Genomic DNA, 17,285 nt, shown 5'->3' on the forward strand with positions numbered 1-17,285 from the left:
TTCAGGATGTATTTCAAAAGATATATTTTAGAAAAAGACTTAGTAGATTTAAAGTTGTAAAACTTGTGTTGATTTCACAGTGCTTCCCAATCGCGATTATTATGTCATCATTGTGATTATTTCACATCACAATAATTTCCTATGCAACTAATGAATATATAGCCCCCTATGGTTTCCTGGTAAAATATTTCACGATTGTGGATGATGGACGTTGAAATAGGAAAATGACGAACAAAGTGCATGGGCAATAACAAGGCAAAGGTTTACGTTACCAGTATAAATGGGAGAATCAGAAATATCCGATGCACGGTTGCCATCGAACCATGCCGGCGAAATAAAGGCGACTGAACGAGAATACGATTTCTATAAATAATACCATATTTTATAGATATTTTAATAATGTTGGCAAAAAAACGAGTAGGGCTTGATGCATTTAACGTTGCTTGAGCTGAAACGTAACAAAATAAGAACGCCTCTATCCCAAAAAGCTTAACATAAAGACGCCCAGTCACAAATAAAGACAAACCTTCAGAAAAAAGGATGGCGTGGCATCCCTGAACATACGTTCTAAGTTTTTATTAACGATGACCTAAAAGTACTTTACAGGGCATCATGATTCTTGGCTGTCACCAATTTTGGATCCTTAATAACGTTGATTCGCCATTACAAAAGTACATCATATTTTTACGTTTAATTTGTGTTTGTGTAGTTTTGGCGCAAGTTTATAGGAGTCGGCTGTTTATTTTTTTTATACTCCTGTAAGCTGTTTTCAACTTTAGGAATGATAAAAGCGATGATGAGGTTGCACATTTTCGTTAAACTGGATGAACGCGCGCTACAGATCCGAACAGCCCCACAAGGGACAAATATAAGTTTAATTTTGTAAGTAGGCTTATTTTTTAAACAAAATCATGTGCACTGTTGCGACAATATTTTGTCGTCCCAAAAATCCTCTCAAAAAACGTTAATTTTTACACAAGTAACAAACTGCCCAATGCCTTAATTTGTCGTAAATTTACACAGTGCTTATCCACAAATAATTTACATATGCTAAACGAACAAAACCTATTTCCAGACAATTCAAAGATAAATGTTAAGAGTATAAATCATTAGTTTGGGAAATGTGCGGAAAATACTAATCCTTGCAAAGATGGAGAAGACTTGCATTTCGGTGTACGTCGTACAATGTAATGAGACTTGTTAAGCATTTAGCCTACTTCGTTAGTCACATGTTAGGCCCGGTTTAACCTAATTTAACAAGACTAACAGTCCAACACTAACCCTAATCTAAGCCTTAATCCTGACAATCTCGTTACATAGGTCATTGGACTACGTACAACTAGCAACTTTAAGATCTGACCAACTTTTTAGTCTTTTTGTTGTACAATTTATACTTTCGTACGTCTTGGCAAAACTAACTTGAAAACAATTATGGATCGTTTACTTCGACTTGGAACAGCTGGAGGTGGCCTTGGAGGTCTGGGCCAGGGACCCCCAGCAGATGCACCTATGGTAGACACTGCTGAACAGGTTTACATATCATCACTAGCTTTGTTGAAAATGTTGAAGCACGGTCGTGCTGGTGTGCCAATGGAGGTTATGGGACTGATGTTGGGAGAGTTTGTGGATGACTACACTGTGAGAGTGATTGATGTGTTTGCCATGCCACAATCTGGAACAGGTGTCAGTGTTGAAGCTGTAGACCCAGTATTTCAAGCAAAAATGTTGGATATGCTCAAACAAACTGGACGCCCAGAGATGGTGGTAGGATGGTACCATTCCCATCCAGGATTTGGATGTTGGTTGTCTGGTGTAGATATCAACACACAGCAAAGTTTTGAGGCTTTGTCAGAAAGAGCTGTTGCAGTGGTAGTGGATCCAATTCAGAGCGTTAAGGGAAAAGTTGTTATTGATGCTTTTCGATTGATAAATCCCAATATGATGGTGCTCGGTCAAGAACCACGTCAAACCACCTCAAACCTTGGCCACTTGCAAAAGCCTTCTATACAAGCTTTAATTCACGGTCTCAACCGGCATTACTATTCTATTGCTATCAACCACAGGAAAAATGAGCTGGAACAAAAAATGTTGCTGAATCTTCACAAGCGAAGCTGGATTGACAATTTGACTCTGGATGATTACAATGATCATTGCAAAACTAATGAGCAGACAACTGCTGACATGTTACAACTGGCTAAAAACTACAAAAAAGCTTTAGAGGAGGAAGAAAAGATGACAGCAGAACAGCTTGCAATAAAAAATGTGGGAAAACAAGATCCTAAAAGGCATTTGGAAGAAAAAGTGGACACTCTTATGACTTCAAACATTGTTCAAAGTTTAGGTGCAATGATCGACACAGTTGTGTTCAAGTAGTCATGTTTGTACACACTGAAACATATTGCAATACATGCATTCTACAAACACAACTTGGCAAAGTTATTTCTCTCCGTGTATGCGTAACTTGTACCTGGTTCAAAGTTCCATTCTATTGTTACATTTTTCCGAAGTAAAAAATTTTCACTTGGCAACATCTCTTAACCAGTAAGCCTGCATTCTGTCATTTGTACTGGAATTAGCAGAATTAATTTTTTGTTGAACCTTTTTTTGGAAAATTAATATGTGTGTGACTGGTTACCATTAAACATTTTGAGACTTTATACAAAACAAATGTCTTAAGTTTGTAAAGTCATGAATATGGGCATACATGTACAGCCGGATCAAGTCAAACGAACCATAGGTTCGACAGTTTTCGGAAATTTGGGGAAGTGAGATACAAAAAGTTCATCACGTCACACGAAATTATGATGGAATAACCGTTTATGAATGTTGTGGAAGGGAAACACTATTCAGTGAGTTGCTTTTTTGATATACGGTTTCACTTAATTCCAAAACCAAAGAGAGTTAAAATTGATCTTTTTCCAGACGACGCCGACATTCTACTTTCACGTATTTTTTTTAGTTGAGACACATTAAACACGTGATTAATTTACGACCTGTTGTTTATTGTCTTTTATGTAAACTTATTCTGGAACTAGTCGCTTTCGGAGTTTATGTATTAACACACGGTATTTAATACGATACAATGTGGTGCAGCGACGTCTATTAAAACGTGTGAAAAAAGAAACACTGTCGTACATCTGACTTCTGATAAAATAAGGCTACTATCAAACCCAAGATAAATCGCTTTATTTAGTTCATGATTAACAACGCACAACGATCATTAAAACATTTCTGATCTCTTTCCTTTTCACTTGTGGTCACTCACAATGGAACTCATATCTACCGGCCGTTTCCTTAATTCTCTCTGTGTCTAAGTATGTCTGATAGAACGCGCATGGAATATATAGTCAGCAAAGTTAATTGTTTTCAAGCGCCAACGACAAGATTAGGGTAACAAGGGTTGTAAATTCATTTGAAGAATAAGTCACGCAAGTTAGAAGACGTAACGAAAGCGAGATCACTAACGATGGAGTCAAAAGGCAGGGGTGTAAATGTAAAAAAGTAGAAAGCGGTTATCATAGCAACATTCAATAAAGTTAGGTTTTGGTTGGTTGATACAACGTTCTACGACTAACAACAAAAGAACATTCCAATTAGGTTAGGTTTAGAAGACGTGCGCTTGGTATCAACGTTAATATTTGGAAAACATGCAATCAGTTAAAAAAATTTGTTTCGATTTACGTTTAATGAACGTTTCAACCAAAAGTCAACGTAACAAAAACGTTCCTTCCACGTTTGATGTTTGTTGGGAAAGCATCCTCACAGGTAAAAACAAAATGGAACTGTCATTTTTATCATAAAAATGTTTTTAAGACGTTAATGTCAAGCCTATACACAACCAAGGTAAACTTTCTTACACAATATAGCAACTACAGACACGAACATTCGCTACTTCGGTGTACGTTAAACTAGAGGTAGACAACCTTTAGCATACAAATGCACTGATCTAAACCACGAACGTGTGCGCCAAACCTGTTTGAAATTATCAGAGGTTGTTTTGGACCTAAATCCACACGAAACAAAATAAAGCGTCGCCATAAGTTTTGATACCGAAATTATTAAAACACAGGGATAAAAGAGCAGCGTGCAACTCGTTTTTAGCTATGGAAATTTGCTTGATAAAACCAATCCTTGATTTGGTTCCACGTTTTGCTTCATACGTAGGCTTTTGTTTGCGTTTCTCTCTGCTTCTGCAATTTCATTAGATCTGTCAAACCATTTTCAGTGAACATTTATCGCCTTTACTTTCGCCACACGTTAGTCGTTCGTAAGTTTTTCACTGGATGGACAAAAACCCGTTATTTAATGTTTACCCTAGTGCTCAAAACGCTGTCTTAGATTACATTGCGGACAACTGGAAAAACTATTGGGCAATTTCATTAGGAATACAACGAATTTTGATTGCTTGGCGCGTGTGGTCATTGCGCTCAACTACATGTGTGCTTCAAAAAAGACGAGACGCTACATAGTCGACAAAACCTTTTTTCCAGTCGATAAAATTAAAACGCTCATTACTTTGCTGTTTCTATATGGATTTCGATGATTTTTGCTCAAGTTGCATGGAATGGCATGTAGTTTTAATAAATATAAAAAATTCCAACGATTTATGTAACGAATATTTACATTGGTATAAATCGGTCATAACTACTTTTTTTGAACCCCGGCCACGACCATTCACACACCGTTAGAACTACATAAAAAAAACCAACCATACCAGGTTCGCCGCCACCTGTGAAAAGACTTAAAATAACGAAAAAGTGTATTTATGAATAATATTCGGTCAGTAGGCGTTCAGTCACATGCGAACATTACACAAGTTTGGTATGGTTGGAAAGGGTTTTTAATGTATGTTTCCAACGGTCTAGGAATGGTCGTGGCCGCGAACCTGTGAAAAGACTTAACAACGAAAAAATGTATTTTTTATGACGGTTATGAATAATATTCGGTCAGTATAGACGTTCATTCAGATGCGAAAATTACACAAGTTTGGTATGGTTGGAAAGGGTTTTTAATGTAGTTTCCAACGGTGTATGAATGCGATAAAAGTAGTTATGACCGATTTATGGTAATGTACATTAATATTCGTCGCATAAATCGTTGGAATTTTTGATTTTTTTTTGTAACTACATGCCATTCCATGCAACTTGTGCGAAAATTATCGAAATCCATTGGGAAACGGCAAAGTTATGAGGGTTTAAGGTTTTGTCGACTAGAGTCTCTGGTCAAAACAGAAGGGGTGCGCCATATCCTTACTAATCCCTTATGACCCAACTTGGCCCAAATGTCCCCTGGCCTTTTTGCAAAACACCACAAATGAACAAACGTTATGCATGATCTGGTTCTGATGAAGGCTTTTCTTTCCACGAAATATCCACAGTAGCACACATGGCAAGTAAACAAACACGATATTGAACAACTAAAGGCAACAATAAACTTCGTTCAAAATCTACATACACATTGAAGAAAAAACAAATCATACTTGGCAAAGCACCTTTGCTGTATAGGTGGGGTGTATTTTTCACTTGGTTTACGTCATCACTATATGTAATGTTATGCTCCAAACATACATGATCTTCACCAAAATGTACCAACAAGTGCATACATAATTGTTTTTGTAATGAATAAGGTAGAACTGTTGCATTTGCCTATTTATTTAAAGATTTTATGCATATTACAAATAAACCTAAACTAAAAAGCTTCTTTGTAATACTGCAATTCTGGAATGATTAAGTTGAGATTAAGTAGAGGTTAGCAACACATGATGAAATACAATCTGAATAAATACAGTTTATGCGCACCTAAAACAACATAATTGTAAAAGTTTTACACTTTGATTTGTACTATAGAACTGTTTCATGGAGATTCAAGAGTAATTTCATCTTTGTAAACAGTAAGTAAAAACATCACAAGAAATCCTGACAAAATTCCAAAGTTTTGAATAAGCAATGTTGTCCAGGGACTGTCTTTTAGTTCATTGCTTGATGCTTGCAATTGTGCTTCTGGCAACATGCCAGTTAAAGAAATATAGAGAAACACACCACCAGCAAGTGCGAATATCCACCGAGCTGCTGTGACATCATGACCAACAAGAATTCCAACACACAGACCCACATAGCAACAACAAGCAGATGCAAAATTATAGAAAGCTGCTTGTTTGCCACTCATTCCAGCACTTAACAATATCGCAAAATCCCCAAGTTCATGGGGAAATTCCTCACAAAATATTGCGATGGATGTACTGATGCCCTGTACAACTGATTGTGAAAATGAAGCTCCTATGGCAAGCCCGTCAATGAAGTTGTGCAGTCCATCTGCAATGGTGATCATCCATGCAACTGTTTTAATTTTTTTATAGTTTTTAAATATCCAGCAACAAGGCGTACTATTATCTTCCTCACTATTGGATTTTTTCCTGTTACTTTCAGGAAAAGTAACATTTGCACCTCTATCAATAGTGTTTAGCAAGTGTTCTCCACTTTGTTGATCACCACCTGATAGTGGGTCAGGCTTGCCATTAAAAATGGTTTCAACATTGTTGCCTTTATGTTTTCTGCACTTTCCTTCTTCAGGCCCAAAACTCATAGCATCCAAATGACCATGATCATGTCGTACTCTAAACAATCTTTCAAGAATGGTTTCGAACAAATAAAACATATAGAAGCCCCCAAAAATCACTGATGAGCACCATACAGTCATGGAATCATTGTCAATGCCAAATCCCTCTGGTATCAGTTGAAATAATGCATTACTGCACAAGGTACCAACTGCCAGTGATATTAAATACAACAAAACCTTGTTGTAAAATCTTTTCTTCATTAGAGGTAATATGCTTATTCCCACAAGTGAGCACAAGCTTATGACTGTTACAGATAAAATACCATACCCCCATATAGTGGTAAGGGAAGGCGTTTCACTGTTTTTTACCTCCAAAGACTGACTGATTTTTAAACTTGCATTTGTTATTTGGAGCATGACAGGACATAGTTCCAAAAATGTTTCATAGTCTATTGCACTTTTTAAATGATAGCCATTTAGGGTAAATTCCTTTTGTAAACAGCACTCCAAAACAGCAGTGTTTTGCATTGGTTCCAACACATCATAAAGATATCTGTGCACACCACTGAGGTGTAGAGTATTGTTTTCTCCATACTGTTTTGACATCTTTTCAAATACATTCTTTGGTGTATGATGAACATTACATTGATATGAAGTAGAGAAACAGTCATTCATGGGGGCAGCTTCTGTGCCATGTGATACGATAAAAACATATGAGCATAAGAATAAGATGTTAAAGGTATCCATCTGGGGTTTCTCAAACAATAAATCAGGAAACACCTTTTACAATTAGCTGAACTGTTTCACACACATGCTATGTCTAAAATATGTAGTATTGTCAAACCTGTCAAACAAAACGTAGAAAAATTAAAATATTTATACCCTGTTAGTATTTTTAATTAAGTATCGCAAAAATATTGTAATTTCGATTCAAGTGCTCTTTGTCAAGGACAAGCAATTTCATTGCCCATAATGTTGACAAGAACAAATAGAAACCAACCCTGAATTTCATTCAATGTGCGTTACTAACGTCTCTAACAACTAAACCTCTATCTCTATATAATACCGCGGGGAAACGCCAAAAAAGCAGCTCAAGCTCTCTATTTTTCCTTAAGATTCGGCAATTATGTTGAGTCACAAGTGACGTCATTCCACGTTGCACTTTGGACAAAGCCAGTAAACACGTTGTTTAGGAAAATATTACTACGCCGGGTCCATAGTGTGTAGTTTTCGCCAAACTTTATCCACATGTAAGTCTGTGTAAAATACAAATCTGTGCGAATTTTAATGGTTAGGAACAGGGCAACCACCTGTTATTTTTGCTATATATTTGAATGAAAATACTGCGTTAATCAAAACGAAAATACAACATATATGTCTGTACAAATAACAGAGATCGTGTGCCGGAAAACAATAAACACATTTCAATACATTCGAGTGCGTCGACACATTACCGGTTCATGAAGTCGGACATCTGGAAAGAGTGGGTTTCTACCATTTGTAACGCTAAAATTTGAACCCCTGCGCATCCTTGGAATGCCACCGCTGGGTCTAGGCTTATATGGCTCCGCTATAGAGCAATCACAACAAATAACTCTTTTTAAGCGGCACAAGTGAATTGTTAATTTCTAAGCTACACTTTTTTGCATGGCCGAATATCACATGTACCTCACAAAGATTGAATATAACGCACTTAGCAGACATAGCCAAATTAACTGTAATCCTTTCCAGAACGATTTCCATATGCTTTCGTGTACACATGAAAGCGTTTGCGTATATCCAGGAAACGGAAAACATACGATGGGCTATCGATTTAACACAGAGGTGACAGCAACACGAAATCAAACGTCTTTTTTCGTTTCCTTCCATTCATCCAACTGCTGAACGCAAAATGTTGTTTTATTTGCACCATAGTTGAGACCGGTGATACCTCGGACAAGGTATTTTACGTCACAATTAGGATTTGTTAAAACACTTCTACAAAAGTTTATGACTCCATCACACGTTAACATGAAGTATAGAATTAAATCCTGTCTACACCAGTTGGATTTCAGTTATTTGTAAAATAAACAAAAAAAAACATCTGTGAAAACTAACTGTCCGAGTCATCCCCATCCATGTTCGATGTTATCCCGGCACAGGTCACTCATTTCACCATTTTTGTCATTTTGTTAGTGTTGTAGGCTACGTTCTGCGCCATACGGTAAAAAGGTTGCTTTGTGACGTAATTAGGCCAATATACAATAAGTGTCGCTTGGAAAATGTTTCGTATTTGGTTACTCATTTATCAGCAAATTGATGGCTTGGAAAGACTTTTTAACGTCTAATCGTTAAGTACTTTAATGAAATGTTTCATAGGGTAAAACATACGCTTTAATTACGGTTAGGAAACTGCCAGATCCATATTACCCAACCGGATTTTATCACCAACTATGCGGATCCGACCGGGCCGGAAAAATTTGAACTAAACTGGGAACATCACAATAAAATAAAATTTGGAAATGTGGTGCACAATTTAAAAAAATATAAGCAATTTTCAAAAACCGTCCGAGCTATCCCTTGCAGTAATGTCTGCCAAACATCAATTAACAGAGCCTGTGGTTACTGTCTCGATGTACATAAAGACCAAATGGGCAAATCATGATAATCGACCTACGAACAATGCACTGTTTCGACCTTTCAGGGGTCTCTTCAGGGTAACTTAACTGTGACTTTACCCACAGTTCAGCCGGCCTGCAGGATAGATGAAACAATTCCACGTTGTGGGGACTTCAACGCCGGAGTTTATACGAACAGGAAACGGGCAAAATTTTTTCATGAAAAGTTGCCACAACTTTTACGCCTTCTTCCTCAAGTCTCGACAAAATTTGAGCGCAGCCGCAGCCCAACGTGGCCTTATTTGGACTGCTCGTTTTGTGATATTTTTATTTCAAACCGAATTCAACCCAGTAAAAAATATCATCATTGTGTATGTTGCATTATTGTCTCTGTGTTAAGTATTGTTTTTATTATAAAAGAACGCTTGTGACCTCTGAGGCGCATTACAATCCAGTCTGCAAAGCAATAAGTGCTTATACACACGTCAGAATACATACATATGGTATATAAACTATGAAAACCATTCGCATTGCATTCTCCCAAAGCAGAATCATAAACTTTCAAGTTCTCTTGCAAAAAATATAATCAGACAGGTAAAAAACATAACAGTTTTGAAGTAATAAACAACAAATTTTACCTTTTGTCGTTGACTCATATGTAGCAATGGAGCATTTTTTTTTGTTTTTAATAAATACCGAATTTCGTTGCTGTGATTTTTTACGTTGTTTGTCGCAATATGGTTCGCGCGTGAAAGAATGTACATCTGAATGCATTTAATAACTGTAGTCACATTTAACTACTTTGGCGTGGATCAGGCTTTATCTGGTATAGACATAATGCGTCACGTCGACTTTTTTACCACACCGGGATTTAAACCCAGGACATCCTGTGGCTCTATATTTTATCATTTATGCAGAATGTTATATTCCCACACATAGACACAAATGAACCAAGAAAACAAAAACAATCAAGATTATCATATTGGTAATACACGTGGTGCAGGTAGTTTGGCCAATTTCTAAGCTACACTTTTTTGCATGGCCGAATATCAACATGTAACTTGAATTAAATAAAATGAAAACAGCAGACATAGTCCAAACAGCTGTTTAACCCTTCCAGAACGATTTCCGTATGCTTTTTTTGCGTCTATCCAGGAAATGCGGAAAACATGGGCTATCGATTTAACACAGAGATGACAGCAACACGAAATCAAACGTGTTTTTTCGTTTCCTTCCGTTCATCCATCTGCTGAACACAGAATGTTACACTGCTGTTTCTGCGTGGAACATATTAAAGCAATGTCTATCTTCAAATGCCATGTGAACTGTGACTGTTAGGGTTTATCCCAATTATAACAGTCACCAAAATAATGTACAATAGTAATAAATTGCAGTTGAAATGGTGTGCCTCAAAATGGACTGAGGTGTGCTGCGAAGCGGCGCATATATGCCTCAATCAAGTCAGGAGGCAAGTTCGAGAGCCTCGTGATCATATTGTGATCTATGTCAAAAATTGATTGCGTCCCAAATAGCATCTATTGGCAGACCGCTGCACCAGCATTCACCAAACAACTAATGTATATATAGTAGCTGGGTCTCTTGTCTACAAATTACCAATCATATTTTCGGGGATAACTTTGTCACTGGCCATCAGAAAAGAAAATTCATTTACCCAATCAAAATAAAATTTATTCAAAAACTTTTCCACAGATACCTCATTTGAGATACTCGGGAGGCATATACGTTTAGGAGTTTTTGGGGCCGCAAATCTGTGAAAAAAGTTACCACCGATTTATGTAGCCTAAATATTCAAATGTTACAGTTTATATTTTAGGGCCGTCAAAAAACTCACTTCGCTTTCTCGTTAATCGATAACGAACAAATATCCAGAAAGGCTCAGCTTGTTGATGAAACATCTCTTTTATGGAATGAAATCAAACTTTACTGCGTTTTTTTGGCCATTGTCCTATTTGCGGAATCTTAACATATGCATAGCCCATGGGCTAATATGTCGCAAAATATATCACATTTGTAAGCAAACAATAATATGCGAATTCTGTAATTTTATGTCGTTTGAAAGTTCAAACTGCGAACAAATATATGTAAAAAAGGTACACCGTCTAAAATTTTTTAAAACGGCGTTTTTTGTTTACTAGTATCCCAGCTTATGATCTACCAACGCCTCTTGGAGGCGCAAGCACAAGAGCCTCGTATTATACCTTGTAAGGTGTGCCTATTTTATTGGCTAATTGCAGAATTATCTCTCGAAATGGTCACTCAACAAATATCTCTGGCAAGCAGTTGAAATTGAATACACTGTATCAACTAAGTAAACCGATTATTCGGTAGTTCAGCAGAAGAAATTTGGATGAATTATTCGAATATGATTTTACGCGAACCCATGCGCTACGCTAATGCCAGAGAATAGTGCTATGACAGGATATCTTTGTTCCATTATTATCCTAATTTTGTCGTTTTATCTTGGCGGTCTTTAACAGCGTAAAAAAATTCGCCCGACCAAAAGCGCCTTGTATGACGTCACGCAACAATAGTACCTCGCTTTCGCACGATAACGTTCGCAAAAGTTAAAACGTAATCAGCCGTATCTCAGAAACCTGTGGCCGTATCGACTACTTTTTTCGCCCAAAGTTGTTAAAAGTTATGATCATTTCATAGTTTAATTATTTTTAAATTTAAATTTTCCATGTTTAAACCATTAATTATTCGCATCATATACACAAACCTATTCTCTTGCACAAAAGATAATGAGACGGGAACAAAAACTAACAGTTTTAATCGTATAAATAACACATTTTACCTTTTTTCGTCATACGGAGCATTTGAAAAAATAAATAAATTTCGACTTTCGTTGCTGTCATTTTTGGCAAACTCATTTGTTTGTCGCAGTATTGTTCTTGCGTGAACGAATGTATATCTTAAAGCTTTCAAAAATTGTAGTCACATTCAACTACTAACGAAGTCTTGAGGTGGATCAGGCTTTGCCTGGCATAGACATCATGCGTCATGTCGACTTGGGTAGATTTTTATTATTTATACAGAACGTTGCGCCCTCTGGTGGTAACAAATGTTACCCACGCATCGGTACAAATGAACGAAGAAAACAAAAACAACCTAGACTATCATATGGTAAATAAGTGGTAAGTACATTATGATGTAAAACTATAAGCAACAAATGTTTCAAACATTATTTCTTGAAACAAAGGGTAATTAGTCCAAGTCTAAATTTATTAGCATAAACAAAATTGTCGATTTGCAGCTTTTTCTGTAGGCTACCTTTTTATTGTCTGCAAAATAACTTGTGTATAAAGTGTGTGATATTTAATCCGGAATGATTGTGACCAGTGATTCTCGGTTCCGAGCTGTATTTGACTTTTAACTATCTGGCCTGTAGCATCAGGACATTTCGTAGTAAATGCAGGGCCAGTTTTGAAAGTACTTTTCATTTGTTTGCACCAGAAAACTAAAAAAATTAGAAGCAAACTGCGGGGCCCATACATTTGACTGAATCATACATTTGACCCAATCAGCATGTGGTTCAAATGTATGCTCACAAGAAAGGCCCATTTCCAATATGGCCTTACATTTGCTACGACCAGCCCAAGTTCAAAAAACACTAATTTTTATCTGTGCATTAACCAGACTTATTTCAAATACAGACCATGGATGATGAAACAGGGGATTATAACAACGTAGCACACACAGTTGATGATAAAAATCAGAATGTATCACCCAATCAAAAACGGAAAATTACGTCAAACGACAAGGACAAAAATCCGTTTTTGCACTTAGTTTCAGATAAAAAACACTTGCCAGATAAACTTGGATTTACAGTTACGGGTTTAGATTCACTGTCACAAAAAAACAACCATGATTTAAAAATTGATTTTGATCATGAGACTGTAAATGGCTCATGTTCAAATGATTCAAGTGGAGAAACAAGTGGAAGTAGTGGATCTACTATGTTTACTGCAAAGGCACAACATGAAAACTCATCACAAAATCCAAAAAGGCCACTAAAATCTATTTCAGATGTCAAAAATAAAAAGGTGAAGTATTTTGTCTGTTTGGATTGTTAATAAATATCAGTTTTTGATTTTGTTTCAAGGCTTCTACTTTTAAAAATTCTGCAATAGTGAAACCTACGGTAGAGCCGGATAAAAAAGCCACAATTAATCCAGTTTTTTCCAATGTTTTGATAATTGCTATGAAAAAGCAGAAGCCTCACTTTCCAATGGTGTACATAGGATCACCCAGCATTTCTGATAAACGAGTAAGACTACTACAATGTTGAAAGTTAGTGTGAATTAATTGAAGCATATTTTCAAGGTACAATCTGGTAAACATTCTAAATTGCTTGGCAATGACAAAGTCACTGCATCAGAAGTGCCTGTGGGGGTATGTGTGATGTAAGAAACTGACAATATGTCAATGCTATAGCTTTTGTTTTCTACAAAGGAACTATCAAGTTCACAGCCAACAAAAGAGAATGCAGAAACGACTGAAGAAGCAGAATTTGTTCAATCTATGTTGTCAACAGCTGCTGAAAATATTACTGATCTGCAAAGAGTGTTGAAAAGTTTAAATGATGTTCAAACTTACACCTCATCTTCTATGTACACAAAACTGCTGAGTGAGTTATCGTCAACAACAGTCAACGATTTTGACCCCCCAAGCATGGTGCAAGTGTTTCCATCTGTGGACAGAATGCCCAAGATAGAATCAATTAATTACATAAACAATAAAACTAGTGTGTTGCAAAACCGGTGGCAGAGGGTTTCACAACCATTGGGTCAAAAAATACAAATTAAACCTATTACTGCAGTGACAAATGCAACACCTACTGTGAAAATATCTTCAACTGCATCAAAGCTAGTTTCTACAAAAAAACAGAAACTTTTTTCACCCAACCATGTGATCAGTGTTCCTCTGACATTTCCATCCAAGTCAATATTGCAGCTTGCCAGTCAATCAAATATTCCAATGACTGCAAAGGTTGCTACAAAATTATCATCATCAACCGCGTTGAAAGTTTTGGCCAGTAAAGTCAAGTCATCCGCTCCTTTAAAGACAATGATTTCAACTGTTTCCATGTTGCCAACCACCACCACTGTTGTGAAAACTACTTCTGCACCGAGCAAAATGCAACATTTCTCTCTAAAAGTTGTAAATCCTCCAAAAGCAATGGTCAAAAAGGTTATTCATACTAGGGTTTCTACTGAAATGCTTCCCACACCCAACCCAAGTGATGTTGTAATTGGACAGCAAACTTCAAAGAAAAATATTGAAAACACAGTCTTGACCACAACAAGTTCAGGTATGGATTATTCACATAACACTCCAGTTTTAGTGAAAGCCATATATTGATTTATGTTTAATTCTAGGGACAAAAAGAAAAGGAGAAGAAATAAAATCTATTTCCAAAAAACCTTAGTAAGTGCTCTTTACTTTCCAATGTGTTGTGTATGTTGGCATTTATTTTACTTGCAGTATTGCCGAAAAAGATACAAATGTTACAGACAGTAAGCAGTTCTTTAAAGGAAAACCAGGTATTTATTTTGTGTAAAGTAAAAAGTTCATATTGCATCCATGGTGCACATGATTACAGATTGTGAAACAAACAAAACTGTTTATTTAAGGAGCTTTGGTGCGTTTTGAGGATGGAGTTGAAATGTGGATTGACAAAATAAAGGACATAACATTTGTGGATGATGAGCCGATTAAATCTTGGGCATTGAAACCAGGGACTGAAGTAAGAATAGAAATATGGTAATGGAAAAAAAATTCTTGTAACTGTGTTCCTTCAGGTTGCTGTTAAGTTCACGGATGGATTATTCTATGATGCTGTTATTGTAAGGAGTTATGCTGGTTCAAATAACTCCAAACCTGGTGTGTAATTTGTACTGTTCCAATTTTAAGTAAAGTGCAAAAACTAACAAATTTGACAATAATATTTTTTGTTGTGTGAATGTACATATTAACCTAGTAGGTTCTTGGAACTTTTAAAAATGGTGAATTTATATTATTTAGATGTTGGAAACAGTGGAAATGTTCATAAAAAGACTGATACTGCACCAAGTAAAACAAATTCTATTCAATCACAAACCCAGCCACAAGAAGTTGCCAAACCACAACTGAAAAAAGTGCAAACCAAAGTTCAGTCAAAGCAGGTTGAAAAATTATTTACAGTTTTTGGACAAACCAGTGGACTATGTTGTTGAAGGGGTTTCCTTTGTTTGCAGGAATTGTCTTCAACGAAAAGTTCCCCAGACCAGCAAATGCTCATATCCAAAGTTCCCCAGGTCAAAATAGCTAAACTAGACATAAAAGTTCCTATCGTTATAAAGAATGAGGTGAGAATATGATTGGTTCACTCAATGAAGGGTGTATGCAAAATTACTTGACCATTTTAAGAAAAAGGCAACCGTTAAAGAAAACTCATCGGAGATTAACACAACGGAACTTGCAGAAGAAATCAAGTGGACGAAATGTACAAACTGCTTTTTAGTCTTCAGCCAGTCGGCCAGTCACCGACTTCATCAGAAAACTGTATGCGGTGGAATCGGTTACGTGTTCAAAGGTGAGTTATTCCACGTCGTAAATTTGGAAGGAGCAATCAGGGAAGGAAACACGATATATGGAAAGCAACTTCCTGCAACGATGCCGTAACTGTGTGTGCACAATATAACAAATTATTCCGATAAAAATTATTACACCAGTGGAAAACACGCTTACAGTTGGTGGTTTTCGTTTAGGGTTTAATTTTTTCCCTTCAATGACGTTTACTTGTCAATTCGCTAAGGCAGTGGTTCCCAACCTTTTTTGTTACGTTCCTTCCTTTGCCCATTTTGGAACTATTCATTCCTCCCCATATTACTAAAAACTTAATCTTTGCTAAATATTTTGCACCTAATTGAAGAAGATATTTAATGCGGTAACATTTTCAATGTAAAAAAAATCTTAATGTTTTTATGAAATTCCTCCCCTGAACTCATGAAAAAGGGAGGAGTTCCTTCCCGGTTGGGAACCACTGCGCTAAGGGGAAATTTTCCTACGTCAAGACATTAAAATTTAGGTTTCCCTACAGGCGGAGAGTTTCCACATGATAAAGATATAGTGGTAGACGAAAGCAGCGACCCGCCCTTGGTAAAAAATGCGAGGAAGTGGAGAAAGTCCGGAGATTCAAACCTGTTTCTTGCCCGAGACGGAAAGCGGTGGTTTAAACGGTAATCAAATATTAATATTGAAATTACTGTGTCCAAAAACCATTGTGAAGCGAATAGCTTGTATTTAATCTTTCATACCATTACAGAATTCAATTAAACACATTTTTTTATGCTGTAAACAGTTGCCACTGCAAGTGTAATTTACACGCCACATCAAACTTACAATATGAATTTCTTGACAGCCAAACCGTGGGCAATTACAAAACGCAGTGGTCGGACAGTGTACACTTTCTGCAGGGCGATTTTTTGTTCTTTCATTTTTAAATACACTTTTTACAGGGGGACTCGCTTTCTTCATCGGTGGCAAACTGAAGGTAACAAAAGTAAATGGTACAACGGCATGGTTCGATCTGTACTGAGCAGTAGTAATAGCAAAGACGCAAAATGTCATTTTGAGGTGGAATACTCGGACGATGATCATGACAACGGACCTTATTCCATAGCGCTTTACGAAGACTTTCCTCACGACATACGGATCGTGTTGAGATGAAAAACTTGTTTTGTTTCGAGTTCTGTTCTGTTCTATGCTTGTTTTTTATCGTGTGATTCACTACTGCCCATCGCTGCGTTTAGCTATTATATCTTTATTGTCGCAAAATCTTGTTGCTCGACAGTTTAATTCGGTTGAAGTTAAGAGGTTTTGAAAAAAATTGACTCTTTAGGTATGGACAACGGCAACTTATGCACTGCCCTCAGTTAAGTTACGAGTAAGTTTCAAATCCAACCGCGGTTACAAAGCCCCAAAATAACGGTTTCCACAGAACAGAGGCCGACAAAGATGGAAATGCGTTTTCCTCCCGTGTGACGTTCGGTTTTCTTTCATTTCTAAACTTACTGACAGTAAAATGAGAAGTGATGTAGCAGGTTTCTGTTGTGCGTTGCAGAGTTG

At 36.8% G+C, this 17,285-nt stretch overlaps 3 protein-coding genes across 4 annotated transcripts; 2 read left to right on the forward strand and 1 right to left on the reverse strand.

The window, feature by feature from the left end:
• The first annotated feature begins 1,324 nt into the window (after positions 1-1,324).
• Positions 1,325-2,668, forward strand: LOC145899344 (ubiquitin C-terminal hydrolase PSMD14). The gene has a single exon (XM_082988089.1). The coding sequence runs from the start codon at positions 1,432-1,434 to the stop codon at positions 2,371-2,373; it is 942 nt and encodes a 313-aa protein (XP_082844215.1). The 5' UTR covers positions 1,325-1,431; the 3' UTR covers positions 2,374-2,668.
• A 2,666-nt stretch (positions 2,669-5,334) lies between these two features.
• LOC145895136 (metal cation symporter ZIP14-like) lies at positions 5,335-7,395 on the reverse strand. The gene has a single exon (XM_082983903.1). It carries the CDS (start codon positions 7,300-7,302, stop codon positions 5,854-5,856), a length of 1,449 nt encoding a protein of 482 aa, XP_082840029.1. The 5' UTR covers positions 7,303-7,395; the 3' UTR covers positions 5,335-5,853.
• Positions 7,396-11,957: 4,562 nt separating this feature from the next.
• LOC145901004 (uncharacterized) lies at positions 11,958-17,190 on the forward strand. Of its 2 annotated transcripts, none has more exons than XM_082988901.1 (14): positions 11,958-12,310; positions 12,830-13,219; positions 13,279-13,443; positions 13,500-13,568; positions 13,629-14,487; positions 14,555-14,603; positions 14,661-14,719; positions 14,810-14,922; positions 14,978-15,059; positions 15,201-15,340; positions 15,413-15,523; positions 15,591-15,750; positions 16,258-16,396; positions 16,676-17,190. In XM_082988901.1, the coding sequence occupies exons 2-14, from the start codon at positions 12,833-12,835 to the stop codon at positions 16,884-16,886; spliced, it is 2,544 nt and encodes an 847-aa protein (XP_082845027.1). In that variant the 5' UTR covers positions 11,958-12,310; positions 12,830-12,832; the 3' UTR covers positions 16,887-17,190. The 2 variants fall into 2 exon arrangements, with proteins under 2 accessions (XP_082845027.1, XP_082845026.1); XM_082988900.1 differs by having other exon boundaries at positions 11,961-12,310; positions 15,585-15,750.
• Positions 17,191-17,285: the final 95 nt, after the last annotated feature.

This window comes from Ascidia mentula, chromosome 1 (genome assembly GCF_947561715.1).
Source record: "Ascidia mentula chromosome 1, kaAscMent1.1, whole genome shotgun sequence".
In the NCBI taxonomy this organism is placed as follows: domain Eukaryota; kingdom Metazoa; phylum Chordata; class Ascidiacea; order Phlebobranchia; family Ascidiidae; genus Ascidia; species Ascidia mentula.

Bases quoted from the DNA above. Each gene is read 5' to 3' on its own strand.
- LOC145899344 (XM_082988089.1), top strand. From the start codon at position 1,432: ATGGATCGTTTACTTCGACTTGGAACAGCTGGAGGTGGCCTTGGAGGT.
- LOC145895136 (XM_082983903.1), bottom strand. From the start codon at position 7,302: ATGGATACCTTTAACATCTTATTCTTATGCTCATATGTTTTTATCGTA.
- LOC145901004 (XM_082988900.1), top strand. From the start codon at position 12,833: ATGGATGATGAAACAGGGGATTATAACAACGTAGCACACACAGTTGAT. The intron at 13,444-13,499 runs GTAAGACTACTA...CATATTTTCAAG, and splicing joins CCAGCATTTCTGATAAACGA to GTACAATCTGGTAAACATTC. The intron at 14,488-14,554 runs GTATGGATTATT...GTTTAATTCTAG, and splicing joins CTTGACCACAACAAGTTCAG to GGACAAAAAGAAAAGGAGAA.